Source organism: Suricata suricatta, chromosome 5 (genome assembly GCF_006229205.1).
Source record: "Suricata suricatta isolate VVHF042 chromosome 5, meerkat_22Aug2017_6uvM2_HiC, whole genome shotgun sequence".
NCBI lineage: Eukaryota > Metazoa > Chordata > Mammalia > Carnivora > Herpestidae > Suricata > Suricata suricatta.
The window spans coordinates 86,782,262-86,800,197 of record NC_043704.1 but is presented as its reverse complement, the minus strand read 5'-3'; the positions used below and the strand labels follow the sequence as shown (position 1 = coordinate 86,800,197).

The window sequence follows — 17,936 nt, the reverse complement described above, 5'->3', positions numbered from 1 at the left end:
TTCACCCTTTCAGCTTGATAGCAAATACACAGGTTCATTATATTATTTTTGTGCCTTTTTATGTCTGAAGCATTTCATACAACTTTAAAATAACACTAATAACAATAACAAAAAAAGAGCTGTTCATCAAGTCAGATGCTACTGTGGGGTTGAGTACTGTCAGGACAGAGAAGTAAAGATTGGATTTAAAATCAGAAGTCAAGAGTAACTTTGTTAGGGGCGCCTGGGTGGCTCAGCCGGTTAAGCCTCCGACTTCAGCTCAGGTCAGATCTCACGTTCGTGGGTTCAAGCCCCGCATCAGGCTCTGTGCTGACAGCTGGCTCCGAGCCTGGAGCCTGCTTCCTGTTCTGTGTCTCCTCCTCTCTCTGACCCTCCCCTCTCATGCTCTGTCTCTCTCTGTATCAAAAATAAATAAAACATTAAAAAAAAAAGAGTAACTTTGTTAGAACCATTTCAGTAGAGGGGTTAAGAGGTGACATGGAGTGGCTTGCGGAGACAATGGGAGATGTGAAAACAGAAATAACTAGTATAGGCAAATATTTAGAAGAGTTCTATGACAGGGAGCAGACAAAAAGGGTAGAGTGAGAAGGGGAAGTGGGTCAAGGGAAGATTGGTTTTAAACCTGGGTTTTACTTAGGCTCGTTTGCATGACAAACAGAAGGAAGTCAGTAAGCCCTGAAGAACAGATGGTGCAGAAGCCTGCAGAAGAGGATGAGGCACATAGTACTACAGCAAGGGCCAGCATCACACACTATTCACAATTTTCAAGCCCATATTACATCAATAACAAAATGATAATAATGGCAACTAACATTTTTTAGCATTTATATGATAAGTGGTGCTCTAAATACTTCATAAATATTTTCTCATGTAATCTTCAGGGAATCTCCATCAAGCAGATATAATTATTATTCCTATTTTACACAGGAGGAAACGGAACTTGGGAGAGTTAAAAACTCACCCAAGGGGCACCTGGGTGGCTCAGTCAGTTAAGCGTCCGGCTTCGGTTCAAGTCATGATCTCACGGTTCATGGGTTCGAGCCCCGCGTCTGGCTCTGGGCTGACAGCTAGCTCAGAGCCTGCAGCCTGCTTCCAATTCTATGTCTCCCTCTCTCTCTGACCCTCCCCTGCTCACGCTGTCTCTCTCTGTCTCTCAAAAATAAATAAAAAACATTTTAAAAAATTAAAAATAAAACTCGCCCAAGAGTTTCCAGGTGGCTAGGTAGCAGGGCTTGTGTGTCTCCATCTACTCTCCACAAACAATACAGAACAGTATGAAAAACAAATAAAACTACACAAAAGCCATGCCCTCCACACAACCAGAAGGCACAGAATGCCCAGACTTCAACTATAAGTAAAAATAGGAAAAACATCAAATCCCAGTGAGCAATCACTCACACTTCTGCCACATGCACTCACAGTAAGCAAGAGAGTCTTTCTGCAGGAAAGAGAGAAGAGGGAGCTGGCAGGCCAAAAATTGCTTAAAAATCATCACCAGGAAAAAATAAACCCACCCTAAGTTTGTAAACACTAAAACATGATCTGGTGGAGCAGAGCACTCACTACTGAACGGGGCTTAAATGTACATACGATCTGAAGTGGCAAAGAGGCTTCTGGAGGAGAAAAAGACAAAAAAGAAGGGAGAAGGCAACTTTTGGCACATGGGAGGTAAAGGGGGGAAAAACAAAACAGGACAAGCTAGCATCCTGCAAGACAAAACAACAACAACAGAAATTAGAGGACGTACAAACCACACACACACACACAAAATCTGAAGAACTGAACTTTGCTATGGTTACAGAAGAGATTGCCGCTGAATGAAGATGCTCATAAACCACCCCAAATCCTCATAGTGAACGGATGAAAACTAGCCAGTTCTTTATTCTATTTTATTTTATTTTAGAAAAGTAATCAATGCTATACAAAGTTATTACCAAAAAAATAGACACAACTCAGCAAATGAACTCTACCCCCCCCCCAAAAAAACATATGAAACAGAAGAAAACCATTAAGACAATACTCCATATTGAACTAAATATATTCAAGCAAGAATTTGGAAATATGAAAAATCACCTTCAATCAGGAATCCAAAAGGTACAAGGAAAAATGGACAAAACAGTAAGAAATGAAAAGAAGGTTAATTAAGTTCAGGAAAGAAAAAAGAGAATTTTATCAAAACTGAGAAGGAAATGCATGCCAAAGGAGAAGAGACACAAATGAAAATATAGAAAGAGACACTGAAGAAAAACAGAAAAGCAGTCAAGAAAATAAAATAATATAAAGGAAAAAATCTTAAAGGGGCAGAGAGGAAGCAATGGAAATGGAGGATAAGAAAGAACACTTTATGTAAAAATGGAGTCCCCGAAAGACAAAAAACAAAACAATCAAATAGAACCAATATTTGAAAATATAACCCAAGAAAATTGTCCAAAAGTAAATGAAGACCTGAATCTACATATTGAAAAGGCACACCAGGTATCTGGGAAAATCAACCTAGAACAATCAAATCTGAAGTATATTTTTTAAAAGGTATGAGACTTCAATGCAAAGGAAAAAAAAGTCTCAAGCTTTCCAGGCTAAAAGACCAAATGACTTACAAATGCATAAGAATTAAAATGGCATCCACAATATGTAAAACAAGGCAGTAGTTGAGAAGCATTTTTTAAAAACTTAATAAAAGTGTCAACCAAGAATTTTATATATAGCCAACTATCCCTATATCAAAGGTCAGGACTACAGAAATACACTTTAAACATATACAACCTTAGGAATTCAGTACTTGTAAGTCCTGCTTGAGGAATCTTTTGGAATTTCATTCAACCAAAAAATGACTGGGAAAACTTCAGCAAAAGGGCTGATGGTAAGTATTTTCATAGCTATATTCTAGATCAAAGACTAAATAGGGGCGCCTGGGTGGCTCAGTCAGTTAGGCATCTGACTTTGGCTCAGGTCGTGATCTCATGGTTCCTGAGTTCGAGTCCCGCATCAGGCTCTGTGCTGACAACTCAGAGACTAGAGCCTGCTTCTGATTCTGTGTTTCCCTCTCTCTCTGCCTCTCCCCCACTCACATTCGGTGTCTCTCTCTCTCTCAAAAATAAACATAAAAAATTTAAAAAAGAAGACTAAATAAAAGATGGAGATGTGGGTGAAAGAGTAATGTTCAAATATTACACGACACAATGGAAGTCATGCAAAAAAAAAAAAAAAAGAAAGGAAGAGGAAAGTAGAATAGGCCCATTGATTCTGCAATAGGTATTTTAGCTGGAATACCATTAAAAATTGACAAAGCAGAGGGGTGCCTAGGTGGCTCAGTAGGTTAAGTATCCGAATTCAGCTCAGGTCATAATCACGCAGTTCATGAGTTTGAGCCCCGCATCAGGTTCTATGCTGACAGCTCAGAGCCTGGAGCCTGCTTCAGACCCTGTGGCTCCCCCTCTCTCTATTCCCTCTCCCCCTCCCCCTTCCTCTGCCCCTTCCCTGCTCTCGCTTGCACACGCACGCGCTCTCTCTCTCTCAAAAATAAATAAACATTGGGGCTCCTGGGCGGCTCAGTCAATTGAGCATCTGATTATGGCTCAGGTCATGATCTCAGGTTCATGGGTTGGAGCCCCATGGTGGGGCTTTGGATTCTGTGTCTCCTCTCTGCCCCATCCCTGCTCACAATCTCTCCCTCTCTCTAAAAATAAACATTAACAATTTTTTTAATAAATAAACATTAAAAACAAAAATTTTTAACTGACAAACCAGATAATAACACATTATATAACTGACAGGGTAGTAAGGTCACTTATAATGCATAAATAATAAGGGAATGAGAACAGACTACAAGGTATGGTAGGGTGTGACACTTTCCTAAGTATACATTTTTGTATAGTTCTGACTTTTAGAACTGTATTAACATTTCACAAACTTAGAAAAAGAATCAAAGTCAACGAGGATTGAGGAGGACTAGAAACACAAATAGAAACAAACAAACCTAACTGTATAAAAAAATGAGTAACATAAACCTACTGAATGGAGGGGAGGAAAAAAAACTAACCACATAGTCTTAAAGTATCTCCCCCATGATACTTATTAAACACAAAAAGAAAAATAGTAACTTTACAAAACAAGAACCTTAGAAGACAGCATCTTTATAACCTAAGTAATTTTATAAAACAATATTTTGATTATATATCATGCTAAAGACAAAAAAAATACACAAATATCATCCTCTGGTTGGTAGGTTTGTTTTTCATGGGGATGTAGTTTATCAATCCCTAAATATATATACTGAGAGAGAGAGTTTGTGGTGTGCGTGTGTGCGTGTGTGTGTGTGTGTGTGTGTTGTGCTTAATGAGTGCCTAGGTTTTTCACTATCATAGAAAGAAGTTAATCATTAAGAAAAGATGGAAGGCTAGAATGAACACGGTCATATTGTACTGAAACTGGAAGGTTCAGTCTGAACTCAGTTTTCACCATATGTGCACATCTACATAACTATGTGCACACATAAATACATGTAACTAGCTCTGTCACTAGAAACACTAACACCTCAGTCGCAAAGATTTTGCTTACACTCAGATTTTGGCTTCTAAACACCATTCTCCAATCAAAGGAACCTAATTCCTTGAACAAGTGGCTGGCATAGGTAACATATAAGAAAATTCTAGAATCTTTTGTATTCAGGAATTAAGGAAGCATGACAAAAATTACAGGGATGTGTCAAAAGGACACAGGCACCAGCTTGAAGAGTCTCACATTTTTCAAATCTGGGACAATATAAACATTGGGATAAATAATGATAGTAATACATTATAACCCTAGAATAAAATAAGAATCCATAATCTATGGTGATTGAATGAAAGCAGAAAGTTCTTCCTTAGAGTAAAATTCTGACCGATAAATGTAGAAAGAATAACTAAAACAGAAAAATCACCATTTGGCAAACACCACAGTAATGATCACTGCAGAGAAGAATCATCAATGGATGTGAAAATTACTCAGTGAAAATACCCTAAGAAATAAAATACTCACAGAGTCTCAAAGTATCTCCCCACATGCTACTTACTAAACACAAGAAGAAAAATAGTAACTTTATAAAGAAGAACCCTGGTAGATACCACCTTAACCAGGGATCAAAGTCAACAGCACCACTAATATAAAATATTCACATCATCTCCTTCCCAATTTGATGCACTGGGAATGATGCAACATCATTTCTGTGGTACTCTTGTCAAAAGAACACATAATCTGAATTTAATAATGAGAAAACATCCATCAAACCCAAATTGGGATATTCTACAAACAACTCTTTAAAAACTGCAAGCAAAGAAAAAACTCAACCTGTCTACATTAAAGGAGACATAACATCCCGTGCAAAATTTCATCCTGAACTGGATCCTGGAACCAGAAAAAGGGTACCATCAGACAACTGGGAAAATGTAGTCTATAGATTAGATAATATTATTGTTATCAGTGTTAATTTTCTGATTTTGATCATTGCACTATAGTTACAAAAACATTCACATTTGGGGAATCTGGATGAGGTAAATGCAAGAAATTTTTTGTAGTGTTTTTGGAACTGGCTTATAAGTTAAAGCTTATTCAAACTGAAAAGTTAAAGAACAGAATAAAATTTGTCCAAAGCCATAAGTAAATGGCAGAGCGGGGGGTCAATCCTGAGTCACCATGCTCCACTGCACCCTCGGAAAACTCAACAGTATTAAGAACCATCTCAGGTACCAGAAACTGTTCTAAATGTCTTACACATCCTACGACTCATGACATCATCTTCTTCTGCATGAGGCACAGAGGAGTTAGGATATATTTCCAATGTTATGCATCTAGTAACTAGTGAGACTACAATTTGAAGACTAGTCTGACCCCGAAGTCCATGATTTCATGTGCTTAATTAATAGCCTATAAAACTGATGCTAGCAAAGGAAACAGTAAGAAATCAAGAGATCCTTAAAAAGTAAAGACAAAAATGTCAAAATAAAAAAATTTAATACACAGTTATAATTTAATACCTCTTAATAATAAAGGAACGATAAAAATGATTTTAAAAAGAGAAGAGATAAGCAATATAAAGAATCAGTCCAGCTAGTTCAGGCAAGGGCTAGCAAAATTATGAGGAAAAGAGACAGAGAAAATACAGAGAAGAATTTTATCAAGGAAACAGTATCAAAGAAAATTCCCCAGAGCTCAAGAAACACAGGAATATGCAAACTGAAAGGGAACTACTAGTGCAGACCAAGGCCAATGAAAAAAGATGCACAACTAAACACATCCATCACTGTGAAGTTTCAGATATCGGGGATCAAAAGGAGAGCCTAAAAGCTTCCAGGGGGAAAAGATCCCCAAATTAAAGCAGGTCATCTACAAAAGAATAAGAATCAGAGTAAGATTTCTCTTCAGCAATACTAGATTACGAAAACCAAAAATATACACATGCACACACAATGAGGTACAGCCTTTAACATTTGTAGAGAAAATTTTTCAACACAAAAATAACGTATGAAAATATTATACACATATAATATACATATTATATACATATACATATACATATATACACATATAATATACATATAGAATACATACAATACACATTATATGTATATTATACATATGTACATATATACATATATCTACATACATAATATACATAACGTATGAAAACATTATACACATATTTTTAGACATACAAGGGCCCAGAAAAATTTATCTCATATTACTCTCTCATTTTAAAGAGAGATGCATTGTAACATACATTTATATTTATTCTTTCTTCCTTCAACTAATGTGAAGAGGTACTCCAATAAAACAAGATAGAAAAATAGAAAGAAAACATGTATATTTAGAAAAGAGTAGCCCAAGCCAGAGAGCAAAGAAGAGAAATCCAAAATTAACAGCTGGGCAGCAAACCCCGAGGGCAACTGGTTGCAAATAGAAAGGAGGATGGAGGGATCTAGGATAAAGGGGTGATTCCACACAGTGGAAAGTGCAATGGACTGTCTGCAGGGAAAATGAGGCTATGATAAAGACATATTATGTAAGAAAAAGGCAAAAAAAGAAAAGCACTGAAAAACTCTGGGATATACAATAAGCTACACAATGAAGTCATGATCCAAATGTGAAACAGCTAGTCCAAATTAGAACAGGAAATCAGCGGGTCTAATAAAGATAAATAAAATGAACTGTAAGCAATAAAAAGAAAGATTAAGAAGCTATCAATTGTTATAAATGCATAAGACTCTTCTCCCTAGGTTTCTAAAGTGTCAGAAACTGCAGGAAAAACAAAAGGTTATTTCTAAGTTACAATCCACATACGAAACAAACTTAAAAAGGGCATGATTTTGAGCAATTGCTGGCATTCAAGAAAGGGTCATCCATTTGAACTTCTCTTTTGAGTAGCATGGGATCATGACATTGGAAACAGAGAAGAAAACAGCTCTGCTGTGGACAGTATTTCCCTACTCAAAGTAATGTAAAAGTTGAAAGTCAAATTTCAACAATTGGAATCAACCTTACAAATAGAGCACAGAAAATTTAATTTGATTATTGAATAAACAAAAATGTGATCAACCTAACAGTGTCAAAGTAAAACTATTGCCAACCCAAGATGAGAGGTGGAAGAGAAGATGGAGAAGAAAAGGAAGGTGATTACTGCTTTTCATTATATGCTTTGTTCTATATGCATTATTTTGCGTTAAAATTTCTTTAAATGTTTTGAGTAAGCTGTCACTAGTGGCAAATGCTACAAAAGGTTAAGTGAGAAAGAGCCAGATTTGACTTGTTAGATCACAGGTGACCTTGGAAAGGACCATTTCAGTAGAATATTGGAATGGAATGCAGTGGTGGGTTGGGGATGAATAGAAAATGAAGACCAGGAGAGGACAATTATACCTGTCAGAACTCTTAGGAGAGAAAAGTTGCCCCAAAAAAGGCGGGGGGAGGATTAAAAGCACAGGGAAGGTGGCTGTTGCTATTTTTATTTACATAGAAAAACCTGAGCAGTTTTTCAATTTGCTCAAAGAAAAGAAGTGATGGCAGGTGATGAAATCCACAATTAGGGCAAGGAATCAGCCTCCTACAGAAGAAAGGATACGTACTCTTGTGAAATAAGAAACAAGGCTGGGGGGTCTAGGCTGGCGAGGCAGAAAGCTGGTGAGACACAGCCATGAGCAGGATCACAGAGAACTTCTATCCTCTAGGAAGTGCATTGTGACTAAACTCAGTCCACTGCAAGTTCGTTTGGAAAACAACCAGATGGAGAATTTTGAAAAACATAAAAATTAGCTGAGATTAGAGTTGCTGATCATGCCATCCAAACCAGGTGACCAATGTTAAAATATAAATACCAAATTCAGTACTCTAAACTTTGGGATAACATCAATTGAACTCTCTGCATTATGAATCAAGATCACTACAATCAGCATCACAATTATAGAACTATGTTTTTTAATCTGCATTCTGTCTCCCTTTCAAATTAATCTAATTAATAGAGTACATTGTTTTTTTGGCTGGTAAATATTACAAATAGAAATCTATGTTTATGACAAACTTTAGAAACATACTTTGAGTAACTGAACAGTTATTTTTCAAATGGACATGCAAATCAGCAAATAAATTGGTTGACTTTATTTTAAACTGTGGGTGCCCTAGCAAAATTTATCCATTTTTGGTTTTTGCTTGTTTTATTTCTGTTAACGACCTTCTATCCAAAGTAGTTCCTCCTCTGGGCATGTCTGCTGCTAAAACAGTATTGTGTTACGCCATGCCAGGCTTGCCCGAAGTGACCTGAAGCCTGCAGACAGATTTTAATAAAATGAAGATGTGTTTTTCCTCCAAAGGTTTTATTTTAAATCAAGATATAACTGAAGCCATAATTTTGTGACTGTACAAATAGGTAACCTCATTAAAAATAAAACAACTCTGGGTTGTTTTATTTTGAAGCAGACAGACTGGGTTAAAAAGCCCTGGGAATAAAACTAAATCTTGGTGGCCACAGATACACATGGGTCATTGCTAAAGCAGCCCCAACTTAGGAACATCAGGATGTCAGGGAAAGAAGGTAGTGAGTTTAAAGGGAAATATTTATTGAGCAGCTTCCATTGTGTGTCCTGGATTTCTGGAATATGATACAGTTAGATTCAAGTGTAACACTGCCCACAGCACATCGAAGGTTGTTTATAATACCCTGGGCAATTTGAAACTTTGCGATTTCAACAATGGCACCAACTGAGTAAAACGTTTTGAGTAAAGTAATCACTATGATTTATCGCTTCACACAATTGTGTTTTTAGCTTATAAACAGGCTACCACTGACCCCTTTTATCTAACGCATAAGTGAAATAGTGAATCTGTGGTCTTGGTATCACTCTGTATTAAAAATTATAAAGCAGGTTTTCAGAAATAAAACTTTCCATCACCTCATCAACCACTTTGTTTTATTAGCCTACTTATAATCATTGTTTTTCTGCCTATTCCTGGTTCCAGGTAAGCCTTACTAACTGGTCTTAACCCTGGTCTTCAGTAGCTCTTTTTAAAAATTTTTTTAACATTTATTTATGTTTGAGAGAGAGAGAGAGAGAGTGTGTGTGTGTGTGAGCAGGGGAGAAGCAGAGGGAGAGGAGGGACAGAGGCTCTGTGCTGATGGCAGAAATGGTGATGCGGGGCTGGAACTCACCAACCGAACCAAACAGAGATCATGATCTGAGAGAAGTTGGATGCTCAACAAATTGAGCCACCCAGGCACCCCTTCAATAGCCTTTTTGAATCACTGACTACTGATGTACTGTCTATTAGCCTTTGATGCATCTTTCAGGCTGACATTTCTGTTTCCCGTCTGTGGTAGTTTCACTCACCTCTAAGTTATGTCCATGTTCTGATTGTTTATTATTCTGATCTACCCTTTGATCCACACTCTCTCATCTCAACCACATCTATCTTGTTAAAATCCAGATTTCACTTCTAAAATTAACTTTCTTTAGGGTGCGTGGGTGGCTCAGTTTACTGAGCATCTGACTCTTGATTTTGCTCAGGTCACAATCTCACGGTTCATGAGACTGAGCCCCACATCAGACTCTACACTGACAGCACAGAGCCTGCTTGGGATTCTTTCTCTCCCTCTCCCCCTCAAAACAAATAAATACATAAACTTAGATAGATAGATAGATAAAAATTAACTTTCTTCTATACTATCCTAATGAAATTTCTCCATACTTTCACATTAACTGCTTTGCCTTCTCTCTCTGTAAAAGGGAAAACAAAAACAAAAACAAAACTCCCTCTTTAACAATAACACCAATTTCATTCAAATGTTTGCTTCTAAGCTCTTACAAACAAACTCTTAAAAAAATAAACCAGACTTTTAATTTTTCATTAGGTTCTACTTTCTTAATACCCACTTGCTTCTTCTCTATCTTTACCCTAGTTCTTGGCTGCTTAAATTATCTACTATGACAGGCTGTCCTTCTCCAACTTTTCCACCTAAAAATTCTGATTATAGAGACATTTACCTAAATTTCACTTTCTATAGTTTCTATCATGAACAGAGCTGAAATTGAGTATAATTACTAATCTTATCAATTAAAAAGTTCAGAGCACACATATATGTAGAATCAAAGAAGAAAAAAAACAAAGGCAGATTCTGTTTCTTATCTAGGTTAAGCCTTATAATCCAATGACTCTCTTTAAATTGAATTCTCTCTGTGCATAACCAAAAGCACCCATCACTGTCTATAGAGACATAACATGATATTAGGAGAAAAAGAAAGACAGATGCAGATATAATCCATACACACATATTAAAATTACACACTGCCCAAGAGTTTTGCCTCCTAAAAGTAAACAACTCTTCTTCAAAGAGCACACACACATATAGGTTTTCTCTCAAGTTAATGACTTAAAAATCAAAACTTTAGAACTTCAGCTTGATTTTTCAAATGAGTCTTAGGCTATAAAACTGGACATTCTAGTTGGTCCGAGGGCTGTGGGTTATCATTAAGTTGATTAAAACTGGACATTCCACAGGAATGAATGAAGAGGAAAGCTAGCACTGAGCCTTGGGTTTGAGAAGCATCATCCTAACTGACTCCCCTCAAACAGTAAAATAGGCAAAGAAAGACCCTGTATCGAACACTGGGGTGGAGAGGGGCACACAGAGATAATGGGAGTGGGGGTGGGCAAGGGGAGAAAATGTAAAAATAAAACCGGAAGATGCTTTTATGCACCAATGAGGGCATGTGCCAAGATCTGAGATATAATTAACTCAAACCTCTGCAGCTGAGGGCAAAACAAACCCAAACAAAGGGAACCCCAGGGAAGCAACATATTCTATCTTCCCCCAAATTCCCCAGAAAACAATACACCATCAAAATATTTCTGGTGTACAATCACAAAGTGACACAGCCATTCGTCAGTCTTTAGGATCAAATCAGTCTTTAGGATCAAAACAAAACAAAACAGATTTGCACCTAGAGTAAATAAAAACGTTGTTAGAGGCAGTTTCGTGGCACGATGGAAGCCATATTGTGTAAGTCAGCTTTCTACCTTCTGCCTTATTATTGCAGCTACTCGCACAGAGAATAAACAGTCAAATCAATGCTGACCCAGAAGACATCCTTTCATTCAGAGGCCTTTGGCCTCAATTGCTTCTTGGGTCGCCTTTCTCCAAAAACGGAAAGTACACAATTGTATACGGGATAGCAATCTAGAATAAAAAGAAATGCCATACCCTCTCTTTCTAGCCAAAAGTTATCTTTCTTTGTGTTCATAGTAATAACACCCTTTAAAACTGTCCTTTCCACTAGCTATTCTACATGGAGGTGAAAGCTTTAAATCTTAGAAATGATTATCAGTTCACACTAACAGACTAAAAGAAATCACAGTATGCTTCCTATGAAGGGTAAAACTGAATATCTCAACATTTTATTCTAATGACAGAAAAATACACGTTTTCTTTAGCAGTGACAGGTTATATAAGAAGAGTCAGAGGTCAAAGAGAAAAAGTATAAGATTCATAGAGATCACCTTGCACTGATGCAAATCATATTAGGTGGAAGAGAATATTTATAAGGCTAATTCTTCTAAACAATGTGACACTGATTTGAGTTTGGTACATTATGTTTCAAATACCTATTCACCTGAGGATCACAGGTTCATCCAGGATCACAGATTATTGTGTATTTGCCTACAACAACTAGTACGCTATCAAATGCCACACAGGTAGGTTGAGATCCCATTCTGTGAGAAGTGCTGCTCTCTTTAAATGGAGGAACATTATGCTTTTACTCAAACAAACTAATATCTCGTTGTTCACTAAGCCATCTTGATTATTCCAGGCACAATTGGTCATATCTAGGGAGACAACCCTGAAATGGGCAAAGCCCTAAAATGATCTCTCACTAAATTCCCAGTTTTCTTTTCTTTCCTTACCTGATAATGAGCCTGGGCTTGCTGCGCTGAGTTCAAGGTGACATTGCAGAGTTTGCAGTACAGAGGCTTACATAGCTCCTCCAGGGCAGAGTCTTGCTCTCCCCCCTTAGGTAACTCCTCTTCCCCTGCCAGAGGCAAGGAAGTCTCCTGCCCAAAAGGCCTCTGTGTCGGAAGCGGTAAAGTTCCTGTAGACCTGGCGGCCACTGACATAGGAGGGGAAGATGAGGGCCGCTTAGGCAAAGGAAGCCCGCCGTGTTGCAAGAGGATCATTGGGTAGGAAAGCCTTGGGCATAATCCAGTGGGCGATGAGAAGTAAGGTCTTCAAATCTGAAGAGCAAAAAAACAAAGCAAAACAAAACAAAAAACAAAAAACAACTCACTTAAAAATGTAACCTCAGCAGTATGACATGTAAATGGCCACACCACCTGACCCCTTCCTCTACTTCTCCAAACCACCTTTGGGATTTCTTTTTGCCTCATCTAGCAGACCTCACCTGTCTGTTAACCCACATTGACACTCTGCTCTTCCACTGAGAACAGCATTATAGATTTCACTTTATTTTGCTTGGCACAGCTCCAACTGCGGTCCCTCTGACCCATGAACATTAATAGCGTTGCATCCATGGCTAATTAAATCTAAAAGTCACATGGCTGAAATGGACATCAAAGGTCACCTAGTCCAGAGCCCTTCCCTCAGGCACACTTACACTTAAATACTCTTGATGATAATTATTCATAGACAAAAACACAGGCTAAGAACCTTAGCAAATGTGTCCTTTCCATCCAAACTAGTCTTTCCATCCAGATGATGTCAAAAAGAGCGAAATAAAGCCGGTCATGTCTCAGAACCCTTAAAACACTCCTAGAGCTAGCTAGAGTATCAAGGAAGTCTAGGAGTAACTCAGTTACAGTGTAACAAATAAAAGAGTTCCTTCCCATCAACCAGTAATAGTTAAATAGGTAAGCCAATGATTCCTCCCAGCAGAGGCTGTAGGCAGCGTGTAAGCCAAATGCAGCTTCAGATGTCCTCTGTTTGGATTATACAGTGTTTTGTTTTGCTTTCACTTTTTAAATTGAATTAGTCATCAACATTGAAATATCAAGACATTCCTGGCTTCTCCTGATAAAAGGATGATCTGGCAACACTTAGCACCTGGTCCTATATGGACAATTGGCTAGTTAGTGCTGAGAGGCACTGTCCCCAGGAGCCAGGCCTGCCTTCTCCCGGCCACCTCCTTCCCCACTTAGCCTGCTATCTGTATCTATGCTACTTGCCGGCTCCCTGTAGGCCCTTAAGCTTGGGCCCTCACTTTGTGTGGCCTTATATTCATGAGTCGCCTAAAAAAATCTAAGTATTTTCTCTTCCTCTAGCCACAAATTACCTGCATAAAATAATGTATCAAGTAAATGTCCTATAAGGTAATGGATTCCACTATCATTGGCGCAATTTAATTCTAGTTCCTCATCAGTCTTTCAGCAATTTCCTTTCTCCTTTTTATTAAGTAACCGATAATCTCGATTCTGTTTTGCTCAGAAAAGATCCAATATGTTCCAATACCTCTTCAATTTTATACATGACTTCTCCAGCCTCCCACCCAACTGGCGTTTTCTAACCCTGAGTATCTCAAAATGAACCACAGTACACGCTGAGTTCCCATGATTCTAATTAACCCAAATTAAAATCCTTATTCCAAAACACACAATTCCTTCCACTCTCCCAACACTACTAAAACCTCTTTTCTTGGGGCACCTGGGTGGCTCAGTTGGTTGAGCATCTGACTTCGGCTCAGGTCATGATTTCAGTTTGTGGGTTCGAGCCCCACATCGGGCTCTGTGCTGACAGCTAGCTCAGAGCCTGGAGCCTGCTTCTGATTCTGTACCTCCCTTTATCTCTGACCCTCCCCTGCTTGCACTGTCTCTCTCTGTCTCTCAAAAAATAAATAAAAAACATTAAAAAAAAAAATAAAAACTCTTTTCTTGATCAATAAAAAATGGCTATTTTAAACTGCTGAAATGTTCTGGCTGCAACAGAAATGTGTACATTTTCTGACAATAATAGATTTACTAAAATTAACCAAAATTTTTAAAAGTTAAATGTCTCTTTTACCACAATTAGTAAGTATACCCGTGGAAAGTGTAACCAAGTAATAACTTTTATACCAAATTCAAAGTCTGGGGGTAACAGAGGATATTCAGTGCAATGGCGAAATAAAGGAGTTAAGGGCAAGTACAAAAATTATTAGTCATAATATGCAATACTTCTCATTCATCAATATTTAAAATAACAATATTATTTGATTCTTAAGCAGAAGTACAACTGTCCATCTCTGTAGGGACATAAAGAAAAGCAATACAGATTCAGAACCTTTAAAAAGTCAGATTCTCTACATTCATATTATTCTTCTCAATTAAATCAAGCAAAACTGGCATGGATATTTCAAAAAGGAAAACTAAGGAGACAAAAGCCATTTTTTCAGAAAGTTAACTACCTAATTATAATAATTCACAGTATTAAAAGTCTACACATACCACCTGTACAAAGGCATACTGCTACCAAACTGCCACAAACAAGCTACAAGTTCAGAACAGAAAATGGAGGAGAGTGTCGAAATATCTGGATAAAGGAAATCAAGAATACAAACAAAATCAAATAATACTGATCGCCTCGACATGCCTGGACTTGTTTTATGAAAGCTCACTCCCACTTGAGGAAATTCCACCACGCATCTCCCCCAGTTTTGCCTACAGGTTTCCATCAAAATAAAGGCCAGTCTCAAAGCACAAAGGTCTGAGAGGGCCCTCCCAGAGGTGATAAAATCCTGTGCATTACGGAAAAAATTCTTGCCAAGTACAGACTTATTCATTATCACATTTTATCTTTACAACTTTTAAAGAATAGTTAGATATTCCAAAAGTATTTCTTATAATATTTAACAATCAAAATGATAATGTCAACTCCCAAAAAGGATATGGGCATGACCACTACATCAAGTATTCCATACTTGGGAGAAAAAAAAAAAAACCTAGCATAAAATTTAAATCTAAAAGAAATAAAACCAAGTCTTTAGTGAAAGCATGAGTGGTAGAACATAGAGAAACCCAAAGCACATGCGATTTGGATCCACTCAACTACTGCATTAGATTAAAACTAACTTGATGGCTAATGTAAATAAAATATTCCTCAGATCCTAAAAACCGCTCGATTTTATGCTGTAAGTGGCATAAATGAAGGACTTGTGGTGGCTAAAGTCCTGGTATGGAAGGGGTTGGAGGGACAATAAAGAAAGTCAAAGAAAGCTTCATGGTGTACCCTGGTTAAAGAAAAGGAATGATCGGACTGGGGCCTACTTTTCACACACTGTATTAAAGACAATTACTTTTTCAGTTGGAGAAACCTACTAAGGAAAGAAAACTATAAAGGAACAGGTTATTGGCACCTCAGCAAACTAGGGAAACCTGTACAGTAATTGGGAATTCTGGAAATGAGGGGGAAACCGTGAGCGTTATTCAGAGGTCAGCAGAACGCAGCGAGAAAGAATGAGAAAGAGAAATAGAAAAATAATCAGCTGAGGCAAGGTCTATCATATAAGGAAGATTCAGAAGAATGCAAGGATCTCGGGGAGAAGAGGCCTTGGTGAATTGGCGAATGTTTCCCAGTCTCAGCTAAGACGGTTCCTAATCCAAGGGAACCATTTACACGTTTGAATATAAGCTACATACACTTCAGCATCGCCCACGTATACCTTGCATATGTGCCTGCATACACACGAGCGCGCGCACACTCACGCACCTCCATCCCGTAAGGATGCCATCACGAAAGATGGAATCCCCGGTCTCCCACCGGGCGGGGGCAAGCGCGAGGGCCAAGGCAGCAGCACGCCTAGATCATCCAAAAGGTACACGTGAAATGCTCAAAAACAAACAGATAACAAACAGCGGCGCAAGCCTGTCACGTGGAGGGCAGGTGGAAAGCCCGCACCCGAAGGGAACCGCTAGTAGCCGTCGCTCCGGGCTCGTCCTAAATGCCCCGCGGCTCGCGATCGCCGGCACTTACCGGAACCCTCGGGACGCGCCGGGAGTCTGGGCGCCGAGTCCACCCGGGGCGCCCGCCACTGTCTGCCCAGCGCGCCCGGCTCGGCCCGGCTCAACTCCACCTCCCTCGGTGCAACTTTCCCGGGTGGCCCCCGCGAAGCCCCCTCCGCAGCTGAAGGCTGACTGTCAAAAGTCAGTCCAGTCAGACCCACTGGGAAACAGCTGCAGGAAGTGACTGCGGAACCGGGAGGCGGCGGAGGAGGAGACTGAAGGCGCCTGCCCGGCGTCGCCACTGCGCATGTGCCAGGCGGGGCAGTCCGGCGGTGGCGGCGGCGGCGGCGGCAGTGGCCTTGGCGGCCGCACTGGAGTCTCCAGCATCCCAGACTGCACGGGGGCGCGCCGGACAGGTGCGGGCGCTGCGAGCGCAGGGGCCCTGGAGCGGAAATGGGAAACAAGCACAGGGCTGACGGAGGGCGCACCACCCAGCGGACAGGTCCTAAGTGCTGTTCATCACAAACACCCTGGAAAGTTGATCCAGAGCAGAAGCTTGGGCAGAGCTTTCGTCAACTTTCATCTCCTGTCGTTGAGATCCAAACCTTTTCACTCCAGCCGCGCCCTCAGTCCGCTGGTTTCCGCCTAAGGTCCTGCCAAATTGTCCAGGATCCTTTAAAGTGCTGTGACAGAACCTTTAAACTGCACCTCTCCCCAGGATGGAAGAAGAGCGCGGCTGGAGGTTCAGAGGTCTCCAATCAGACAAGAGCGCGTGTGCGCGCCCATGCACACACACAGACACACAAACACACACCCTCTCTCTTATGCTACCTGGGGTAAGAGATATAGAAGACTTTCTCCAGACCTCTGGATCCCTATCTGCAGAGTACAAAAGACCAGGAAGAGAGCATGTAATGCTAGAATGTCACATCATCACACAGGTAACTTTGACACCTGTAGGGTTGACTTAGAGAGCTGAGCTAAGGAATTTCCAGCTCCAAACTTCTATTAATTGGCAAATTATTCCATAGAAGAGTTGCAGGGCCGGGGTGGCAAAATATACATAAATTTATTATTTTCACCATTTTTAAGTGTACACTTCAGTGCCATTAAGTATACTCACACTCATGTGCTTATTTTTTAATCATTAATTAAAATGTTACGGAGATCTAAGTATAGCAATATGTGTCCTCATAGTAGGCAACTACCACAGGAAATTAAGGCTGTTTCTTTGACTGAAACATACCACCCAGTACCACTGCCAACAAACCAGACTGACTGTTTTCCAGAAATGACTTCATAAATACAATGACCGTTTAGCAATTTTACACACACAGCGAGTACACATAAGCCATTGGGGAGAGTAATCTATCATGCCTAGATAGAAAACAGAATTTTTCTGAATTGATTCTCCAACTGTTTATGTATACATACTTTATGTGTCAAAATTTTACATGGACACGTTGTTTTTAAAATAATAAATGCTGCTG

The 17,936-nt window shown here is 39.3% G+C and overlaps 1 protein-coding gene across 2 annotated transcripts in view; it reads right to left on the bottom strand.

Moving 5' to 3' along the window:
• The window catches only part of ZMAT3 (zinc finger matrin-type 3), a 29,655-nt gene extending 12,983 nt beyond the window's left edge, over window positions 1-16,672 (bottom strand). For both annotated transcript variants that reach the window (XM_029940770.1, XM_029940771.1), the window contains exons 1-2: window positions 16,478-16,672; window positions 12,424-12,750 (exon numbers count right to left, since the gene is read on the bottom strand). In XM_029940770.1, coding sequence (XP_029796630.1) covers window positions 12,424-12,693 — 270 coding nt within the window. In that variant the 5' untranslated portion in view covers window positions 12,694-12,750; window positions 16,478-16,672. The remainder of the gene's footprint in view (window positions 1-12,423; window positions 12,751-16,477) is intronic.
• Window positions 16,673-17,936: the final 1,264 nt, after the last annotated feature.